This window comes from Pongo abelii, chromosome 10 (assembly GCF_028885655.2).
Source record: "Pongo abelii isolate AG06213 chromosome 10, NHGRI_mPonAbe1-v2.0_pri, whole genome shotgun sequence".
NCBI lineage: Eukaryota > Metazoa > Chordata > Mammalia > Primates > Hominidae > Pongo > Pongo abelii.
The window spans coordinates 64,277,577-64,296,776 of NC_071995.2; the positions used below are offsets into that span (position 1 = coordinate 64,277,577).

At 39.9% G+C, this 19,200-nt stretch overlaps 1 protein-coding gene across 4 annotated transcripts in view; it reads left to right on the forward strand.

Annotated features, from left to right (window-relative positions):
- The first annotated feature begins 9,844 nt into the window (after nt 1-9,844).
- Nucleotides 9,845-19,200, forward strand: part of HELB (DNA helicase B) — a 51,047-nt gene continuing 41,691 nt past the window's right edge. Inside the window, exons 1-4 of one of the 4 annotated variants that reach the window (XM_009247998.4) lie at nt 9,845-10,153; nt 12,067-12,486; nt 13,684-13,853; nt 17,054-17,956. In XM_009247998.4, the coding sequence (XP_009246273.3) occupies nt 9,967-10,153; nt 12,067-12,486; nt 13,684-13,853; nt 17,054-17,956 (1,680 nt within the window). In that variant the 5' untranslated portion in view covers nt 9,845-9,966. Of the gene's footprint in view, nt 11,103-12,066; nt 12,487-13,683; nt 13,854-17,053; nt 17,957-19,200 lie in introns of all 4 variants that reach the window. The other 3 variants (XM_054527389.2, XM_054527390.2, XM_054527392.2) reach the window with 3 other exon arrangements.

Genomic DNA, 19,200 nt, shown 5'->3' on the forward strand with positions numbered 1-19,200 from the left:
ACATGTTAGTTCAGGTCTCTCCTCCTCTTCTTATAAAGCTACCAGTCCTGGATGTGAGGGTGATCTGTCTGTGACATCTGCCACCCCATTGACAACCCGAGCTGATTCGGCTGATCTGGCCGGCTAGGCGGGTGTCCCCTTCCTCTCTCACCACTCCATGTGTGTCCCTCCCAAAGCTGTGCTCGGTGGAAGAGGATTACCATCCCCGACAGAGGAGGACTGGTCTTCGGTCAAGGGTATACAGGTAGCTGCACTCCCCTGCTAGAACCTCCAAACAAGCTCTCAAGGTCCACCAGTCCCAATCCCAGGCTAACCCATTAATCCATTGACCCATTAATCCATGAATGGATTAATCTATTTACGAGGGAAGATACCTCATGACCCAATCACCTCTTAAATGATATGAAATGAATATACCTCATGACTCTCCTCACCTCTCAATGCTGCCACAATGGGGATTAAGTTTCAACATGAGTTTTTTTTTTCTTGAGATAGAGTCTCGCTCTGTCACCCACGCTAGAGTGCAGTGGCGCCATCTCGCCTCACTGCAACTTCCGCCTCCTGGGTTCAAGCAATTCTCGAGCTTCGGCCTCTCCATAGCTGGGATTATAGGTGTGTGTAACCATGCCTGGCTAACTTTTTGTATTTTTAGTAGAGATGGGGTTTCACCATGTTGGCCAGGCTGATCTGGAACTCCTGACCTCAAGTGATCTGCCCATCTCAGCCTCTCAAAGTGCTGGGATTACAAGCATGAGCCACGCCGCCTGGCCCTCAACATGAATTTTGTAAGAGACAAATATTCAAACCATAGCACTCTCTATCCCCTTTCTCTCTTTTATCTTTGCTTCTAGTTCTCATCATCACTTGATATTACTTTTACTTGCTCCCCGGCTCCTTCTTAGGATGGATCCTTGCTCCTTCTTAGGATGGATCGTTGCTCCTTCTTAGGATGTACAAGGACTTGGTCTGCTTTGTTTACTGTTATTCTCCAGTACCCAGAACAGTAACTATCCTAAAAGATGTACTGACTGAATAAATGAGTTGTAGTCATCTACTTCTTAGTAATACTCTGCAAATGTTTGCTTTTTAAAAAGTTATACTTATCATATAGGATGAGATAAATAGTTTTCATAAAATGCCTAACAAAGACCAACATGATCAGCTAGAAATTGATCCCCAGCTCCATCTCTCTGTGGTAGCAGAGTTGATGCATTTTTGTTTTAGTGCTCACTGCAACCATGGCATGTTTGTTAGGAAAGGAGCTTCCAGAAAATGTATTTAGGAAGGCAGTTCTTTTTCTTTTTCTTTTTCTCCTTTTCTTTTCTTTCATCTATTTTTTTGGGTTAGGGTCTCACTATGTCACCTGGGCTGGAGTGCAATGGCACAATCATAGCTCACTGAAGTCTTGAACTTCTGGCCTCAAATGATCCTGCTGCCTCAGCCTCCAAAGTAGCTGGGACTATAGGTTTGCACCGCCATGCCCAGCTTATTAATTTGTGTGTGTGTGTGTGTGTGTGGTGATGGGGTCTCTCTTTGTTGCTCAGGCTGGTCTCAAACTCCTGGCCTCAAGCACTCCTCCCACCTCGGCCTCCCACAACTCTGGAATTACTAGTGTGAGCCACCGTGCTCACTGGGAGGCAGTACTTTTGTTTTTATTTTTATTTTTTGAGACGGAGTGTCACTCTGTCACCCAGATAGGAGTGCAGTGGCACGATCTCAGCTCACTGCAACCTCCACCTCCAAGTGATTCTCCTGCCACAGCCTCCCTAGTAGCTGGGATTACAGGCGTGAACCACTGCACCTGGCCAAGGTAGTAATTTTTAATGAACATACTCTCCTACAACTTACAAACTCATATACTGAAACAGAAATATAAAGGCATGAATTTAGCCCTACAAATGTTTTAGTATGGGTAAAAACATGCATAATAATGTAAAGTAAATTGAATTGTAATTAAGGTGATTGGGGTCATTACTTTGTAACATTTAAAGGCAAAGGCTTAACACAGTGTTAATTAATTATATCAACATTTCCACTGAAACACACATACGTCCAGGAAGAAGGCATGAATGCCCTATGGAATCTTGAAGTATTGCCCAACCAACCTGTCCCCTCAAAGGTAGACTTACTTTTAAGTTTTATTCTTTACCTTATTCATGTCAATTTTTCATTTTACATAATATATCCTTATTTGTTTTAATATAAAAACAATGTATTGGCTAGGTGCTGTGGCTCACACTTGTAATTCCAGCACACTGGGAGGCCGAGGTGGGTGGATCACCTGAGGTCAAGAGTTCAAGACCAGCCTGGCCAACATGGGGAAACCCCGTCCCTACTAAAATAAAAAATAAAAAAATTAGCCAGGTGTGGTGGCGGGCACCTGCAATCCCAGCTACTCAGGAGGCTGAGGCAGGAGAATTACTTGAATCTGGGAGACAGAGATTGTAGTGAGCCGAGATCATACCATTGCACTCCAGCCTGGGTGACAAGAGCGAAACTCTGTCTCAAAAAAAAACCCAACAATGTATTCAGTAATATAATACGAGTCAATTGGACACCAGAATGCATTTATCTTGAGTCTTTTGTTCCTTCTGGTATATTACCACTTACTCCTAAGAATCTGTATTCCCAGTAAGAGAATTATGGAAGAGTTATTCACCACATATAACAATGTTTTGGTTAATGATGGACTGCATTAATAGTGGTGGTCTCATAAGATTATAATAACATATTTTTACATAGCTTTCTCATATCTGGATACACAAATACCATTGACCTAGAGTTGCCTACAGGATTCAGTACAGTAACATGCAGTACAGGTTTATAGCCCAGGAACGATAGGCTATACCATATGACCTAGGTATGTAGTAGGTTATAGAGCTAGATTTGTACACTCTATGGTGTTTGTGCAATGATGAAATCACCTAAGGATACATTTCTGAGAATGTACCCCTATCGTTAGGTGACATATGACTGTATTGTTTCGTTTTGTTGAGACAGGTTCTCATTCTGTCACCCAGGCTGGAGTGCAGTTGTGTGATCTTGGCTTACTGCAATCTCTGCCTCCTGGGCTCAAGCAATCCTTTGACTTCCCACCTCTCACCTCCCAGTAACTGGGACCACAGGTGTGCACCACCATGCCTGGCTAATTTCTGTAGAGACAGGTTTTGCTATGTTGCCCAGGCTGGTATCAAACTCCTGGGCTCAAGCAATCCTCCCTCTTCAGCCTCCCGAAGTGCTGGGATTATAGACTTGAGCCACCACACCCAGCCACACATGACTGTAGTATCAGCTTTTTGTGGCTAGGGCTTTCTGCCTCCTTATATCCCTTTTAGTACTGCACAATGCTATCACAGTGTTTTAGCATTCAAAGTTCCTCTGAATCAATGCAGTTATCAAGTCCCTGGTTTCATTAACTTTCAATATACATATCTTCTCAATTAAATTATAGAAACTTTTTGGCAAGGGCCATTACTGTTTCCTTATGTCTTTCAACTGTATCCACCAAACGCAACTATTACATGATCACTATTGTGTGAGGAAGGATAGGCTAGGTTCTGATGACTTAAGAAACAATTCCACAACCCCAGGGCATTAAGTGCATTCATACAACAAAGATTTATTCTCATTAGTTTGAAATCTACTGTGGTTCACATAACTCTCCAGGGCAGTTGTTCATTATATAATGACTCACTGTTGAACCTCACAAAGCAAGAAATAATAAGAGGTTGAGAATTGGTCACCCCCAATTAAATGCTTCTACCCTGAAGTGACATGTTGCTCTCATTTCATTGGCCAAAGTAAGTCAGATGGTCATGATGAATTTCAAATAGATGGGGAAGTACAATGCTACTGTGTGTCTAGAAAGAGGGGAATTCACTATCAGTGGATACTAGTGCTACATGCTGTTTGTATGTATGTCTGTTGACTGAATGTAATCTAACATGTCTTTATTATAATTTCTACTCTGTATGTAATTGTGTCTCTATGGTACTGTATTATTGACTCATTTGTTGTCTTTATCATACCACTTTGGATCCCACTTTTACAAACAAAACAGACAAAATACTAGTTTAAACATTTACCAGGATAAATTAATATGTAGCGCTTTCAATATAACTGTGAAACTGTCATTATCATGACTGCACCTTAATTGCATCCTTTGCCTCATCACAGTAATTAAACAGATTACTAAATCTTATTCCCTCTCCATTCCCCCAATACAATGTTTAGGTTTTACTAATGATCACTTCACAGTGTGTTAATTGCCTTGATGCCAGCCAGGCACATTAAAACAAATATATTTCTGACATGACTAGAAAACACATTATGTAACACAGGAAAAAAATCTTCCAAGTGAGAAGCATTATGTATGAGATACTGAAAGGTATTGCTTCATGATTCAGATTAATTGATTTATTTAATAACCATTTCCCAGGATAACTTTCAAGGGGACATTGCAATGAAAGTTTAGTTTATGGGAGATGAATAGCCATGTTTTCAGAAAAGAATGGTTAAGCTTCTGTTTAAAACCTCTAGTGGCATCTTGCTGACCTTGCCGTGGCCTCCTGAAACACTGCAAGTTCTGGCTGCCACCCACTTCCTACCAGCCTCATCTCACACCCATTCCTTATACCTTCAACTTCAACTTCACTGACTGGCCACCAGCAATCCTGGAATCCCAAATTTTTTCTCTATGACATTGATGTTTTGGAATATCCAGGTCAGTTGTCTTGTAGAATGTCCCATATTCTAGATCCAGTGTGGGAAAACTACAGCCTGTTTTTGTACAGCCGTAGAGCTAAGAATAGTCTTTACATATTTAAAGGGTTATAAAAAAAGAAGAGGGAGAAGAGAAGGAAGGAGGAGGTGGAGGAGTATTATGTGATGGAGACCATATATAGTGTGCAAAGCCTGAAATATTTACTATCTGTCCCTTTGCAAAATGAAGTTTTGTCACCTCTGTTCTAGATCTTTCTATTTCCTTATGGTATCATTCAGTTGGTACCTCACTTCCTTGAATTTGGGGCAAATTGGAAATTTGGTCTACAACTGTGCTGTCTAATATGGTAGTCACTAGACACATGGATTTCGAGCCCTTGAAATGTGACTAGTTCAAATCGAAGTGTGCAGTAAGGGTAAAATACAGACCAGATTTTAAAGACTCAGGATAAAAAAAAAGAATGTAAAATATTTTGTTAATAATTTTTATATTGATTACCATGTTGAAATACTATTTTGGATATGTTGGATTAAATAAAATGTATCATTAAAATGTCACCTGTTTCTTTTTTCAATGTGGCCACTAGAAACTTTTAAATTACACATGTGGTCATATGATATCTCTATTGAACAGTACTGGTCTAGAGCCTTGATTAAAATCAGGTTAAATACTTTTGGTAAGAATACTTAATAGATAATTTTATGTATATCTTATTGCATCATAGCATGAAATACACATCAGTTGTGTCCCATTATTGACACTGTGTTTGATAACTTGATTAAAGAGTGAGTGACAAGTATCTTCACTGTATAGGTACACTTTTCCCTTTGCAATTCGTAATCTATTACTGCCAGGAGACTATCAGTTCCCCAGTGATGTTCATATCCTTTGGTGATACTTGCTTGAATCAGTCATTACTTTGGGGGGTTGCAAAATGCTGGTTTCTATTTTTATAATTTCTTCTTAAAAATTCTTATTAACTGGCAATTCTCTCTCTCTTTTTTTAACTATCACAATTAACATGTGAATTTTAATTTACTTAGCATGTTATAATCAAGTGCAGTCACTATTCCTTTTGATACTATAATTTTCCTTTTTTTTTTTTTTTTTTTCACTGCAGTGGCACCATCTTGCCTCACTGCAACCTCCACATCCCCAGTTCAAGCAATTCTCCTGCCTTAGCCTCCCAAGTAGCTGGGATTACAGGCACGCACCACCATGCCTGGCTAATTTTTATATTTTTAGTAGAGATGGGGTTTTGCCATGTTAGCCAGACTGGTTTCGAACTCCTGATCTCAAATCATCTGCCCACCTCGACCTCCCAAAGTGCTGGGATTACAGGCGTGAGCCACCACACCTGGCTGGTCCTTGCTCTCGAAAACAAAAAGTCACCCAGATTAAAAAACCAAGATTAGGCTGGGTGCAGTGGCCTGTAATCCCAACACTTTGGGCAGGGGGAGGCAGAAAGATCACTTGAGGCCAGGAGTTCAAGGTCACAGTGAGCTATGATTGTGAGACTGAATTCTAGCACAACCCTGTCTAACAAACAAACAAACAAAGAAAATTGAGATGGTGAGTGTGATCAGAGTTACTGGGGTTACATTGCTTTCAGGTCCTTTTGGTACACAGAACTAGATAATACATTTTAAGAAATCACAAGCCCATATTGATATTTTCAATTCCAGTTTAATGTTGTAGGAGCTTTTTTTCAACTTATTTTATTTTACATTTGTATTTCTTTCCATGTACATTTAAAACTTTTAATAAAATATGAATACATTTACTTATTTTCTTTATCCTACAATATATAATTTCAAAATTACACTAACAATATTACAGCAAACATTAACCATAATGAGTGAAGTTTAAGATCATTTTGTAGATCTTTTGTCTGCAGAGTATAACCGACTGGGGTGTACAGTTAGAGTAACTTAAAATATTTATCCAAAGTATTGAAACATAACTTGAAATAATTATTTTCTCTTAGTGGTTATGCAATTCACTTGATAGATTTGTTTGTTTCTATTTGTGTTCAATTTTCTGTTTTGCTTTTGTTTCTTTTATTTTTTGAATGTGTAAAACATTTACATGATTCAGAAGTCAAACTACATAATAAATTAATCTCAGAGCTCTTGTCCCTGTCCCCTTTCTGTCCTATTATGTTTCCATCCCCTCTGTGGGTAACCATTTTCATCAATTTCTTCCCCCTCCCCCTCCCCCTCCTCCTCCTCCTTCTCCTCCTTCACCTTCTTCTGGCTCACTGCAGCCTCAACCCCCCGGGCTCATGCAATCCTCTCACATCAGCCTCCAGGGTAGCTGGACTACAGGCACACGCCACTGTGTCTGGCTAATTTATTTATTTTTTTTTGAGACAAGGTCTTGCTATGTTGCCCAACCTGGTCTGAAACTCCTGGGCTCAAGCAATCCTCCTACCCTGGCCTCTGAAAGTGCTGGAATTAGAGGCACGAGCCACCATTCCTGGCTATTTTCATTAACTTGTGGTTTATCTTTCATGTGATTTTTTTTTTTTTTGGCAACACTGACACATACAAAGAAAGTGATATGCATTGTTTTACATCTTGCTTTCTCTTATTTAAAACAGTATCTTGGAAACTACTCCCTACCAATTTGTAGCAATCTTTCTTTCTTTTTATTAAAAAATAGCTGAAGAATACTCCATTGTGTGGATGTACTACAGTTTATTTCATTAGTCTCTTGCTGTTCAACATCTCTGCTATTTCCAATAATTTGCTATTACAAAAATCACACAGTAGATAACCTATGTCTATGTTGTTTTGTGTTTTGGGAAGTGTAGCTTCAGGGTAGATCCAGGTATCTCAATTTTAGAACACATCCCAAGTGATTTTGATGCACAGCCAGATTTGAGTACCACCGCTTACTATGTATGGTAAAGATGGTATCCAGAAAGCCAGAATTGTTAACTTTTTTTTTTAAAGAATGAGAAAACAATAGGTAAAGAAGTAAGATTCTTATCATCCTAAATTCCTATCTACACTATCCAATAAAATGCAATTGAACTATATGAATAGAAGCTGAACATATAGTGGCCAGGTGCAATGGCTCACGCCTGTAATCCCAGCACTTTGGGAGGCCAAAGCCGGCAGATCACTTGAGTTCAGGAGTTCGAGACCAGCCTGGACACCATGGCGAAACCCTGTTTCTATAAAAAATTGCAAAAAATTAGCTGGGCTTAGTGGTATGAGCCTGTGGTCCCAGCTACTTGAGAGGCTGATATGGGAAGATCACTTGAGCCTGCTGGGAGGTCAAGGCCTCAGTGAGCTGAGACAGTGCCACTATAGACCTGTCTCAAAAAAAAAAAAAAAAAAAAAAAAAAAAGGGAGGGGGAGTTGAACACCTGTGCTGTGTGTAGTGGCTCACATCTGTAATCCTAGCACTTTGCTAGGCTGAGGCAGGAGAATCACTTGACTTTAGGAGTTCAAGACCAGCTTGAGCAACACAGTGAGACCTTGTCCCCCTCCCCCCCAAAAAAAGAGAGAGAGAAAGAAAAAAAGAAGTTTAACATCTAGAGATCTAGAGTTGATTCTTGTGCCCAAGTCATCATGTTGGTAACAAGAATATCCCATGTATATACACATAAGTGACCCAGATTTGGGAAGCCAATGATAAGTTGCAGTTTAGATATGCTGAGTCTTAAGTAGCCAAGGGGCATCCAGTAGTGACTGACAGTGTTTAGGCAGTTGTTTGTATGGTTTGGAGATCAGATTAGGCTGAGTCATTAGCATGTAGGTGAAGGATGATTGAGGAAAGGATTATAGAGCAAGAAGATGCTTAGGATGGAGGCTTGGGGAATAACAGTACTTACAGGCAAGCAGAGGGGTCCAAGACTGTAAATAGCCAGAAAGGAGAAAAATCTGAGAAGGCAAGCTGCAAAAGCCCCGGCAGCAGAATGCTACAGGAAGAAAATACTTATCAGTATCAAATACTGCTGAGAGGTCACATAAAACAAAGGCTGAAAAGTATCCACTGGTTTTTGAAACGAAGAGGACAGTAAGTGTGACATTTGTCAGAGGAGATTCAATGTTGTGGTGGAAACAGAAGCCACGTGAATGTCAAAGGAATTCAACCTTATATAGCCAATCCTTGGAAACACTGGTGTTTTGTCAGCTGCAACAGTATTTCTTTTAAAAGCAATAAAAGTGGGCATTTTTCAATTGGTACCCAAAGGAAAAAAAATCAATTTTTATATTTTCTCCTATACATTTTTCTTAAATATTTGGTGCTGGTTGTCGTTTATATATATTTAAATATAGCATCAGGTGCTTTTGGATTTAGTAAATAGTGTATGTTTAGTTATTTCAGGATTATTATTAAGAGAATAATCCCAAAATAAACAGTATCAATACAGTAATATAGTAATATATTTATGGTATTTCTTAAATAGTACCAAGACTTTCAAGTACCATCCTCATCAAGTAAGAGAATCATAGCCCCATAATAGTTTTTAAAACCACGTTCCTTTCTCTTCTATTTCCCTTCCCCTATTCCTGTCTATACTCTGGGCTGCAAAGAGACACTTTTGCCCCACTGTCAGCAGGCAGCAGCCCAGCTTAAATAAGTTTGGGAGACCAGTGTGTACTCCCAGAGGAAAGGATAAAAATAACTTTGAATGTCATCTAATCCAGTGGTGTCCAAACCTAGCTGAGCATCAAAATGGACAGCCCGGAATGTACATTAAAAAGACAGAATTCTAGGTCCCTGCCCTAGATCCGATTCCAGAAGGGCATCTGCTATACTTTCGTTTTGGGGAGGCTGGGGTGGGGGTTGCTTTTCCAGGTTCTTCAAGCTCAGCAGAAGTGAACTTTCTCCGCGTTCTCTCTCCGCAGGAGATGCCGTGCACTGGCGGTTCTGCAGGTGTAACGCCTGTCACTCCCCAGCGCTGATTTCGTCCCAGCACCTTCCTGATAATCACCGCCCGGCACCAGGCTCCGAAAGGAGCGGAAGCCCCGCCCATCTCCCCGCCCCTCGCTCTCCCTTCCCCGCCCCTAACCCGCATGGCCCCGCCGCTTCCACATGCCCTCCCCTCGGCAATTCCTGGAAACTTGGGGCGGAGTTTCGCTGTCGCCTAGGCTTTACGTACGCTGGCGGCCGCCAGGCCGTTCCCGGAAGTTGATGGCCTTACAGTCGTGGAACTGATTGGCTGATCATGACCATGCAGTTAGCCAGGGTTTTCCCGAGTTGTTTGGGTTGAGTTCAGGAGAAGCATGGCCAGGTCGAGTCGGTACCTGCGCCAACTTCAGGGACCTCTGCTCCCACCCAGGGATCTGGTGGAGGAGGACGACGACTACCTAAACGACGACGTGGAGGAGGATGAAGAGTCCGTGTTCATCGACGCCGAGGAGCTCTGCAGTGGGGGCGTAAAGGCTGGCAGCCTCCCCGGTTGCCTCCGCGGTGAGGAAGCCGCCTGCCCGGGGGATGGGGTTGGAAGGTCCAACGTAGCGCTTCCCATTCTGGCTTTGCCCTGAGCAAGGCACCCAGTCGTGCTAACAGATTTAGCTTCTCAGTGGTCTAGCTGCTTCATCCTACTAAGGGTAAAATTATAGCTATAATAATAGCAGTGACTTTAATTGGACACATACTATGTGGTTTTTTTTTTGAGCAGCAGCAAGATTTATTGCAAAGAGCGAAAGAACAAAGCTTCCACAGTGTGGAAGGGGACCCGAGCGGGTTGCCCTTTTTTTTTTTTTTTTTAATTATTCTCATTTTAATGTTCGTCCTTCGAGGTAGTTTTACGCTTGAGGAAACAGTGGATGTTGAGTCTCTATTTTCACCCAGAATCGGAACTTTTATTTTTCTTTCTGACCACTTATCCTCAAGTTCTATAGAATGAGAACTTGTAATACATTATCCTATATTGCCTGGAGTCAAATACGTGGTTCTTCCTCAGCTTCTTGGAAAAACAAAACAGTCCGGGCGCGGTGGCTCACGCACTTTGGGAGGCCGAGGCAGGTGGATCACTTGAGGTCAGGAGTTCGAGAGCAGCCTGACCAACATGGTGAAACCTGTCTCTAGTAAAACAACAACAACAACAACAAAACTACAAAATTAGCCCGGCGTGATGTCGCACACCTGTAATCCTAGCTACTTGGGAGGCTGAGGCGGGAGAATTGCTTGAACCCAGGAGGTGGGGGTTCCAGTGAGCTGAGAGCACACCATTGCACTCTGGCCTGGGCAACAAGAACGAAACTCCATCTCAAAAAAAAAAAAAAAAAAAAAAGGAAAGAAAAGAAAAAGAAAAACAAAACACAAGGAACACCTCAGTGCACCGATGATTGTTAACTGGTATTAGTAACCTTGTGGTTCGGGTAAACCTTGTATAAGTAGTTTCCTATGCTATAAGGTAGTTTCCTGTGCTATAAGTTATACCTGTTATGTGTACTTTGTGACTGAGACTTAAAATATTTTAATGTGCCAACCGGTGCTGTTCAGTAGAACTTTCCATGATGATGGCAGTGTTTTATATCTGCACTGTCTGGCATAATAGCCACTAGCCATATGTAGCTGTTTAGAACTTGAAATCCAGCTAGTGTAACTGAGGAGAGAAATTTTAAGTTTTATTACATTTTAATTTAAATAGCCACGTGGGTGGACAGTGCAGATTTAGGCAGAAGAGTTTCAAGTATTTGTGGAGGGCTTAGTCATCATTCTAAAGTATCATCAACTGGCTAGCGTGTTTGGTGCTGGGAAAACCTAGAGAAATAAAATAACAAGGTTGCAGTCTTAATGAAGCTTACCCTCTAGTGTATTAAACAAACATTCTTTAATCACAGAAGTAACTATAATGTTACTAAATGCTTAGAAGGAATGCTAAATAGTGCTTTGAAAGGTTTTATGCATGAGATTCAGGGAAGACTTTTCTAAGTAAGTTGATAGTTAAGCTGAGGTCTGTAGTAAATGTAGTAAACAGTAAAGGGGAGATCAGTTAAGGCAGATGGAATAACTTGAGTGAAGGGCCATGGCATTAAAGAAACTGCATGAAGGCCAGTATTGGCTGAAGTCAGAGTAGCAGAGAGGGGACTGATTTTAGAAGAGGAACAGCAGATACCTGCTGTGTACTGTGCTTGCGTTTTGGAATACAAAGACAAACGAAACAGTGTCCTGTTTTAGTATTTACAGTGTAGTAGAGGGAGACAGAAAAAGAGGTAGGCAGAATGCAGTGTTACAGGCACCCTAACAGACATCTTTAGAGAGTGCTGTAGGGAGATTAAAGATAGTGGTAAGTTTGATAAAACTTTGAGGAAACGGTTTCTAAATAATCTCCAGAGTTAACTTTTGTGGGTTTTTGTTTGTTTGTTTGTTTTTAGTTTCAATTTGTGATGAAAACACACAAGAGACATGTAAAGTGTTTGGACGTTTTCCGATAACAGGTGCTTGGTGGAGAGTGAAGGTACAAGTAAAGCCTGTGGTGGGATCAAGGAGCTATCAATATCAAGTTCAAGGATTTCCATCTTACTTTTTGCAGTCTGATATGTCACCACCAAATCAAAAACATATCTGTGCTCTCTTTCTTAAAGAGTGTGAGGTCTCCAGTGATGTTGTTAATAAATTTTTAACATGGGTAAAGGAGGTATCAAACTATGAAAACTTAAACTTTGAAAATCTTAGGGAAACACTAAGAACTTTCCACAAGGAAACTGGCAAGAAAGATCACAAGCAGCCTGCACAGAATGGTCAGGAAGAGTTGTTCCCAGACAATGAGATGAGTCTTCCTCTGGAAAATACAAGTAAGTGTGATTTTTATCATCAAGTTTCAGTGTAATTGACATACTTAATAACTATAGTGTTTAAAATGTTACCACTAGCATAGTATTCTTTTTAAAAAAACATTTGGTGAAAAATGTGTTTATATTGCTTTTGGAGTATGCCATTGACATTTCGGGTTTCTCATCTGTAACATGAAGGGATTATATGAGCTGATCTTTAAAATCTTCCGGTTCCTTTCCACCTCTAAAATTGTGATTTTTATTTCTCTTTCTAATTTTTGTACTCACAGAGATTACCTTGAATCATTAATAAAAAAAAATTCAGTTGCTGGCCAGGTGTGGTAGCTGCTCACGTCTGTAATCCCACTTTGGGAGACTGAGGCAGGAGGATCACTTGAGCGCAGGAGATCGAGACTAGCCTGAGCAATGTAGTGAGACCTTGTCTCTACAAAAAATTTTTTAAAAATTAGCCAGGTGTGGTGACACATACCTGTAGTCCCAGCTACTTGGGAGGCTGAGGCAGGAGGATCACTTGAGCCCAGGAAATGAAGGCTGCAGTGAGCCATGATTGCACCACCGTACTCCAGCCTAGGTGACAGAGTGAGACACTGTCTCAGTTAAAAAAAAAAAAAAAAATCAGTTGTAAATGATTCTGTTTAAGGAGGTAGAGAAGAACGACAAGGATGTGAATAATACATTTAGGAAATACTTCAGTCCAAAATGGTTTCAAGTAATTTTTAATATGGTTTGTTATTTGGGCATTCATATATATGGAATATTTCATTTCCTAATTGTATCAAATAAATTTGATGGTACATCAATGAATGACTTCAATCACAAAAGATTATGATTATAGAAAATGATTATAAAGGTTACTATGTAAATTATTTATTTTATATCCTTAGCTTTAAATTTATCTTTATATAATTGAGTCAGAATTTTTGTTCTGTTATAGTGCAGACAGTAGGAAACAAAAGGCTAAGAAATCATTATTTAAGCATTTAAAGAACATAAATTTTGGTGTTAAACACAATGAAAATCATCTCAGTACAAAAGCAATTGTCATGATCAAAATTTTCTTACTGGTTAAGGCAAATGTACTAATCTCTTTTTGACTTGGATTTCTTGAATCAGTTGTGCAAAATGAGAAACTACTTCAAATCAGTCATTCTTTGGGTTCATTTATGTTTTACTTTGTTCCTTTCTGATATCTTGTAGTTCCATTTAGAAATGTAATGACAGCTTTGCAGTTTCCGAAAATAATGGAATTCCTTCCGGTTCTTCTGCCTCGACACTTTAAATGGATCATAGGGTCAGGTTCTAAAGAGATGTTGAAAGAGATAGAAGAGATTTTAGGTACACATCCATGGAAACTTGGATTTAGTAAAGTAAGTAAAACATTTGCTCAGCATATAGTAATCTTGTGTAAGGCATGGTTTCAGATTTGGCAATTTTCCTTTCTCTTTCAAAGGAAAAAAATTTGTGTGGACCCCAGTATTGATTTATTTTTATTCAAATGTTGCAACTGTACATAAACTTCTTATGGCTATAGCATAAGAAGCTATAGCATAAGAACATTTTATAAGTTGTTATGCAACTTATAAAGTTGCATAAATTTGTAAATGAAAAAAATTGATGACATTCGAATTATCGGTATTAATTTAGTTATGTAATTTAATGTGACAAATGTCCTGTAACTAAATTATCATTTGCAACTTGAATATAGATCTCATTGAGGTCAACAGCTCTTACAAATTTGGCAGGTCCATTCTGCTGTGCAACTCAATTTCCCACTTCCAGTTTGAACTATTGACAATTTTCATTATTCATGTGGTATATCATGATGTCATTTGATTTTTATTTTGTACACTAACATCATTTACAAATGAATCCGCTTCTGTTCTTATTATTAGAGACTATGAGTAGTAAAGGGGCACACTGAAGCTCCAGTGGTATTGGAAACCAAATGTGGTACTTAATCTTGGTAGTTCTTGCTTATGAGGTGGTTTTGCCAAGAAAAATACAATTGAGAAACTCTGAGAAAATTCTTGGAACCTCAAGAATGTTTGCAGATGCTGAGTTTGAGAAATACCGGAATAAGGAATTTTTCCCATACATAAAATGTCTATAAATTCAGTATGCTTTTAAAGATGAGATTCTGGAACATGAGATTATTATATATATTTATTCAGTGGAGAAGAGTGGAAGAGCAATGATATGTAAAAGGCAGATAATAATAGTTTACCTTTTTGTTTAAAAAGGCCCTGTAAAATCCAATGTTCTTTATAGAGATATTAAGAAGGGAAGATCATTTTTTAGCTCTTTTAGAGGTCTTTAGAGCCTGTTCACATTTCAAGAATAAATTATATAACATTTTATTATTAACAATACACATTGTGTTAGGCTAATATAATTGAGTAAACATTTATTGAGACCTTACCAGTGTAGAATGGAGATGCGATCAGGCCCTTACTCTCACTCTTGCTAGGCTCACCATCTTCCTGGTGAAGCACAGACCTTGCGTTTTTCTTTGTGGTCGAGTGAGTTTGAGGCTATGTCTATCAAGATCCTAGGGCCAGCCTTCTTCCTTCCCTGCCACTATCCCTTTCTCTCTACCTCCCCTTTTCTTTTCTTTTTCTTTTTCCACCCAGGCTGGAGTGCAATGGTGTGATCTCTGCTCACTGCAGTCTCCACCTCCTGGGTTCAAGCGATTCTCCTGCCTCAGCTCCTGAATAGCTGGGATTATAGGTGTGTGCCACCACACCCAGATAATTTTTGTATTTTTAGTAGGGACAGGGTTTTACCATGTTGGCCAGGCTGGTCTTGAACTCCTGTCCTCAAGTGATCTGCCCGCCTTGGCCTCCCAGAGTGCTGGGATTACAGGCATGAGCTACCGTACCTGGTCTTCTACCTCTGCTAAAAAAAAAAAAAAAAAAAAAAAAAAATTAAAGCATTACATATCAGCGACTGTATTTTCTGCCTTCTGGATTAAGTGAACCCCTGTTTAAGGAGCTGTTGAAGTCCCAGATTCTCTCCCCATTGTGGGCATTAAGTGATTACTGCTTCCCACCCTAGCAAGAGGATAGAGGTTTCTCTTGCCTGATGCCATTCAACTGAGAGCATCCAGGCTTGGGGATACCAGGTGAGGATAAGGCAGCGATTATCTGGTGGTGAGTCAGGTTTTTCATTAGGGAATAGTCCCCTCCTTCCTGCCATGTCAGGATCTGGAAGTGTTTTCTTCTGTCCAGTTACTCTTCTCAGAGAAGAATCATACGTGGAGATTTTAAGCCTGGTTGCAGCATTCTGGGACTCATGACGAAAGGAGGCCTGAGGTCTCACCATTCAGCATGTAAACCACTATCCAAGTATTGTATTAGTTTGCTGGGGCTGCCAGAACAAGTACTGCTGACTGGATGGCTTAAACAACAGAAATTTTTTGTCTTACAGTTCTGGAGGCTACAAGTCTGAGATCAAGGTATGGACAGTGTTGATTTCTTCCAAGGCTTCTCTCCTTGGCTTGTAGATGGTCATTATCTCTCATTGTTTCTTCACATGGCCTTCCTTCTTTGCCAGTCTATGTCCTAATCTCTTCTTCTTATGAGAATACCAGTCATATTAGAGTAGGGCCCATCTCGAGGACCTCATCAATGAGGTGAATGCTCCCATTTAACCTTAATTACCTCTTTAAAACCCTGTCTCCAAATATAGTCACATTCTGAGGATATTGGGGGTTAGGACATCAACATATGAATTTTGGGGGGACACAGTTCAGCCCATAAAAGGTATGGAGGGCTCAGGAGTGATGTCTCCATTAAGAAAAAATGGAGCCGATAGAGGATGTGCTCAGTAGATTATAGTGAAGGGAGTTCTGTATCTCTTCTGTAGAGTTTGGGCAGAATTGTTGATAGACACATAGAAAACTAAACAAGCCAAGAAAATGAGGCAGATGTTAACTTCATGATACACACCGAGTTCAACAGAAAACTTAATGTAACAGAGTACATCCTGTCACTCAGCTGTGAATCCTGTTTGCATAAGCATAATAAATACCTATTTAACGAAAATTGAACAAAATGTATACTACAACATTTTTCAAATATAGAAACCAAAGAAACACCTGTGGAGGTAATGATATAAAATAGAGTGACCTTCCATACAGATAGACTTTCCCATAGTAAGGAGTTAATAATAAATATCTAAAATCTTTTAAAAATCAAGGAAAAATATCTATAGTACTTAGAAATATGGAAGTAAATTCTGGAAGAAATAACTAAAGTGTCGGAGATGTTGCCTTTAGAAGGCATGAGAAGGGATAAGGAAAGGATTCATATTTTTTGTGATAAGCCTTATAGTATTATTTCACTTTTAAAACTGTGTGTGTTAGTGTGATAAAATATAATTTTTATTTAAAAATTATATAGATCTCTAATTATGGTGCAGCCAGTTAGAAAATTAGTGATGTTCTATGGTATTTTCTGTAAATTTTGTTGAAGTTCATGTCTTCTGGGATTTAAAAAATTATTAATAAAGAACATATTCATAAACACTTATGATGTTTATAAACCAACCTGAACTTTATTTCTTAAAGATAACCTACAGAGAGTGGAAACTCTTGCGATGTGAGGCAAGTTGGATAGCATTTTGTCAGTGCGAGTCTCTTCTCCAGCTGATGACTGATTTGGAGAAGAATGCATTAATAATGTATTCCAGACTGAAGCAGATATGTAGAGAACATGGGCACACATATGTTGAAGTGAATGACTTAACTTTGACATTGTCAGATCATATGTCATTTCATGCTGCTTCAGAGTCTCTGAAGTTTTTGAAGGATATTGGTGTGGTGACATATGAGAAGTCCTGTGTCTTCCCTTATGACCTTTACCATGCTGAAAGAGCCATTGCCTTTTCAATTTGTGACCTGATGAAGAAACCTCCTTGGCATTTATGTGTCAATGTCGAAAAGGTGCTTGCCTCTATTCACACCGCAAAACCTGAGAATTCAAGTGATGATGCATGGAATGAGAGCAAACCTGATGAAGTAAGATTAGAAAATCCTGTGGATGTTGTGGACACACAGGACAGTGGTGACCATATTTGGACTAATGGTGAAAATGAAATTAATGCAGAAATAAGTGAAGTTCAGCTGGATCAGGATCAGGTTGAAGTTCCACTGGATCGGGATCAGGTGGCTGCTTTGGAAATGATTTGCACCAATCCTGTGACAGTCATAAGTGGGAAAGGTGGATGTGGGAAGACCACAATCGTTAGCCGTCTTTTTAAGCATATGGAGCAGTTGGAAGAAAGAGAAGTAAAAAAAGCCTGTGAAGATTTTGAACAAGACCAGAATGCTTCAGAAGAATGGATTACCTTTACTGAGCAAAGTCAACTAGAGGCAGGCAAGGCTATAGAAGTTTTGCTTACAGCACCTACAGGGAAAGCAGCTGGCTTACTAAGACAGAAAACTGGTCTTCATGCCTACACACTGTGTCAGGTAAAACCTTTGACATTTCATCTGTAGATAAAACATTTGTTGGCTGGGCGCAGTGGCTCACGCCTGTAATCCCAGAACTTTTGGGAGGCTGAGGCGGGCGGATCACAGGTCAGGAGATGGAGACCATCCTGGCTAACATGGTGGAACCCTGTCTCTACTAAAAATACAAAAAATTAGCCAGGCATTGTGGCACGCACCTGTAGTCCCAGCTACTCGGGAGGCTGAGTCAGGAGAATCGTTTGAACCCAGGAGGCAGAGGTTGCAGTGAACTGAGGTTGCACCACTGTGCTCCAGCCTGGGCAACAGAGCGAGACTCCACCTCAAAAAACAAACAAAAAAAATTTACCTTAAAGACAAACTTATTTCTTAAAGCAATCAGTAGGAATTTATTGAATGTTTCCTGGGTCCCTGTCTTGCAGTAACTAATCATTTAGATCAATGCTTTTCAAAGCAGCAGTCTGTAAATTGTTACCAGTTTGCATGAGAAAGGAGCTAATGGTGGAAGTAAATCAGTACACTGCTTCCTTCATTAAGAAAGTCTTATGGAAAAAAAAAAAAAAAACCTATCGGGCCCAGTGCTATGGTTCCTGTCTGTAATCCCAGCACTTTGGGAGGCTGAAGTGGGAGGATCACTTGAGCTCAGGAGTTTGAGACTTGCCTGGGCAACATAGTGAGACCCCCAACTCTACAAAAAATTAAAAAGTTAGGTGGGCATGGTGGCATGCATCTGTAGTTCCAGCTACTCAGGAGGCTGAGGTGAGAGGATTGTTTGAGGCTGTGAGGTCGAAGCTGCAGTGAGCCGTGTTTAGACCACTGCACTCCAGCCTGGGTGACAAAGTAAGACCCTGTCTAAAAACAACAACAAAAAATCAGTCCCACTAGAGTGTAGGCATAATGATATAGTTAGTTTAGATCCTGGTACAACATGTGTTTCTCATGGGGGCTGGTTACAAACATGTCACAGTCCATAGACCACATTTTGAGTAACATTGGAAATGGAAGTAAAAGGCTTATATTTTGTAGGATGAAAGTGAGGACTTTGCTCATCTGGAATAAGTCTTTATTTCTTCCACCTAGAACAGTGCCTGACAAATAGTAGTCACATAATAAAAATTTCAAATAAATTAACATTCTTGAAAAAAATAGTATTGGCTATAATTAAGAATCATGGAATTTAAGCTTGTAAAGAGTTGGAGAGGTTCCTCTAGCCCTAGCCCTGACCTGCCATTTTTTAGATAAAGAAA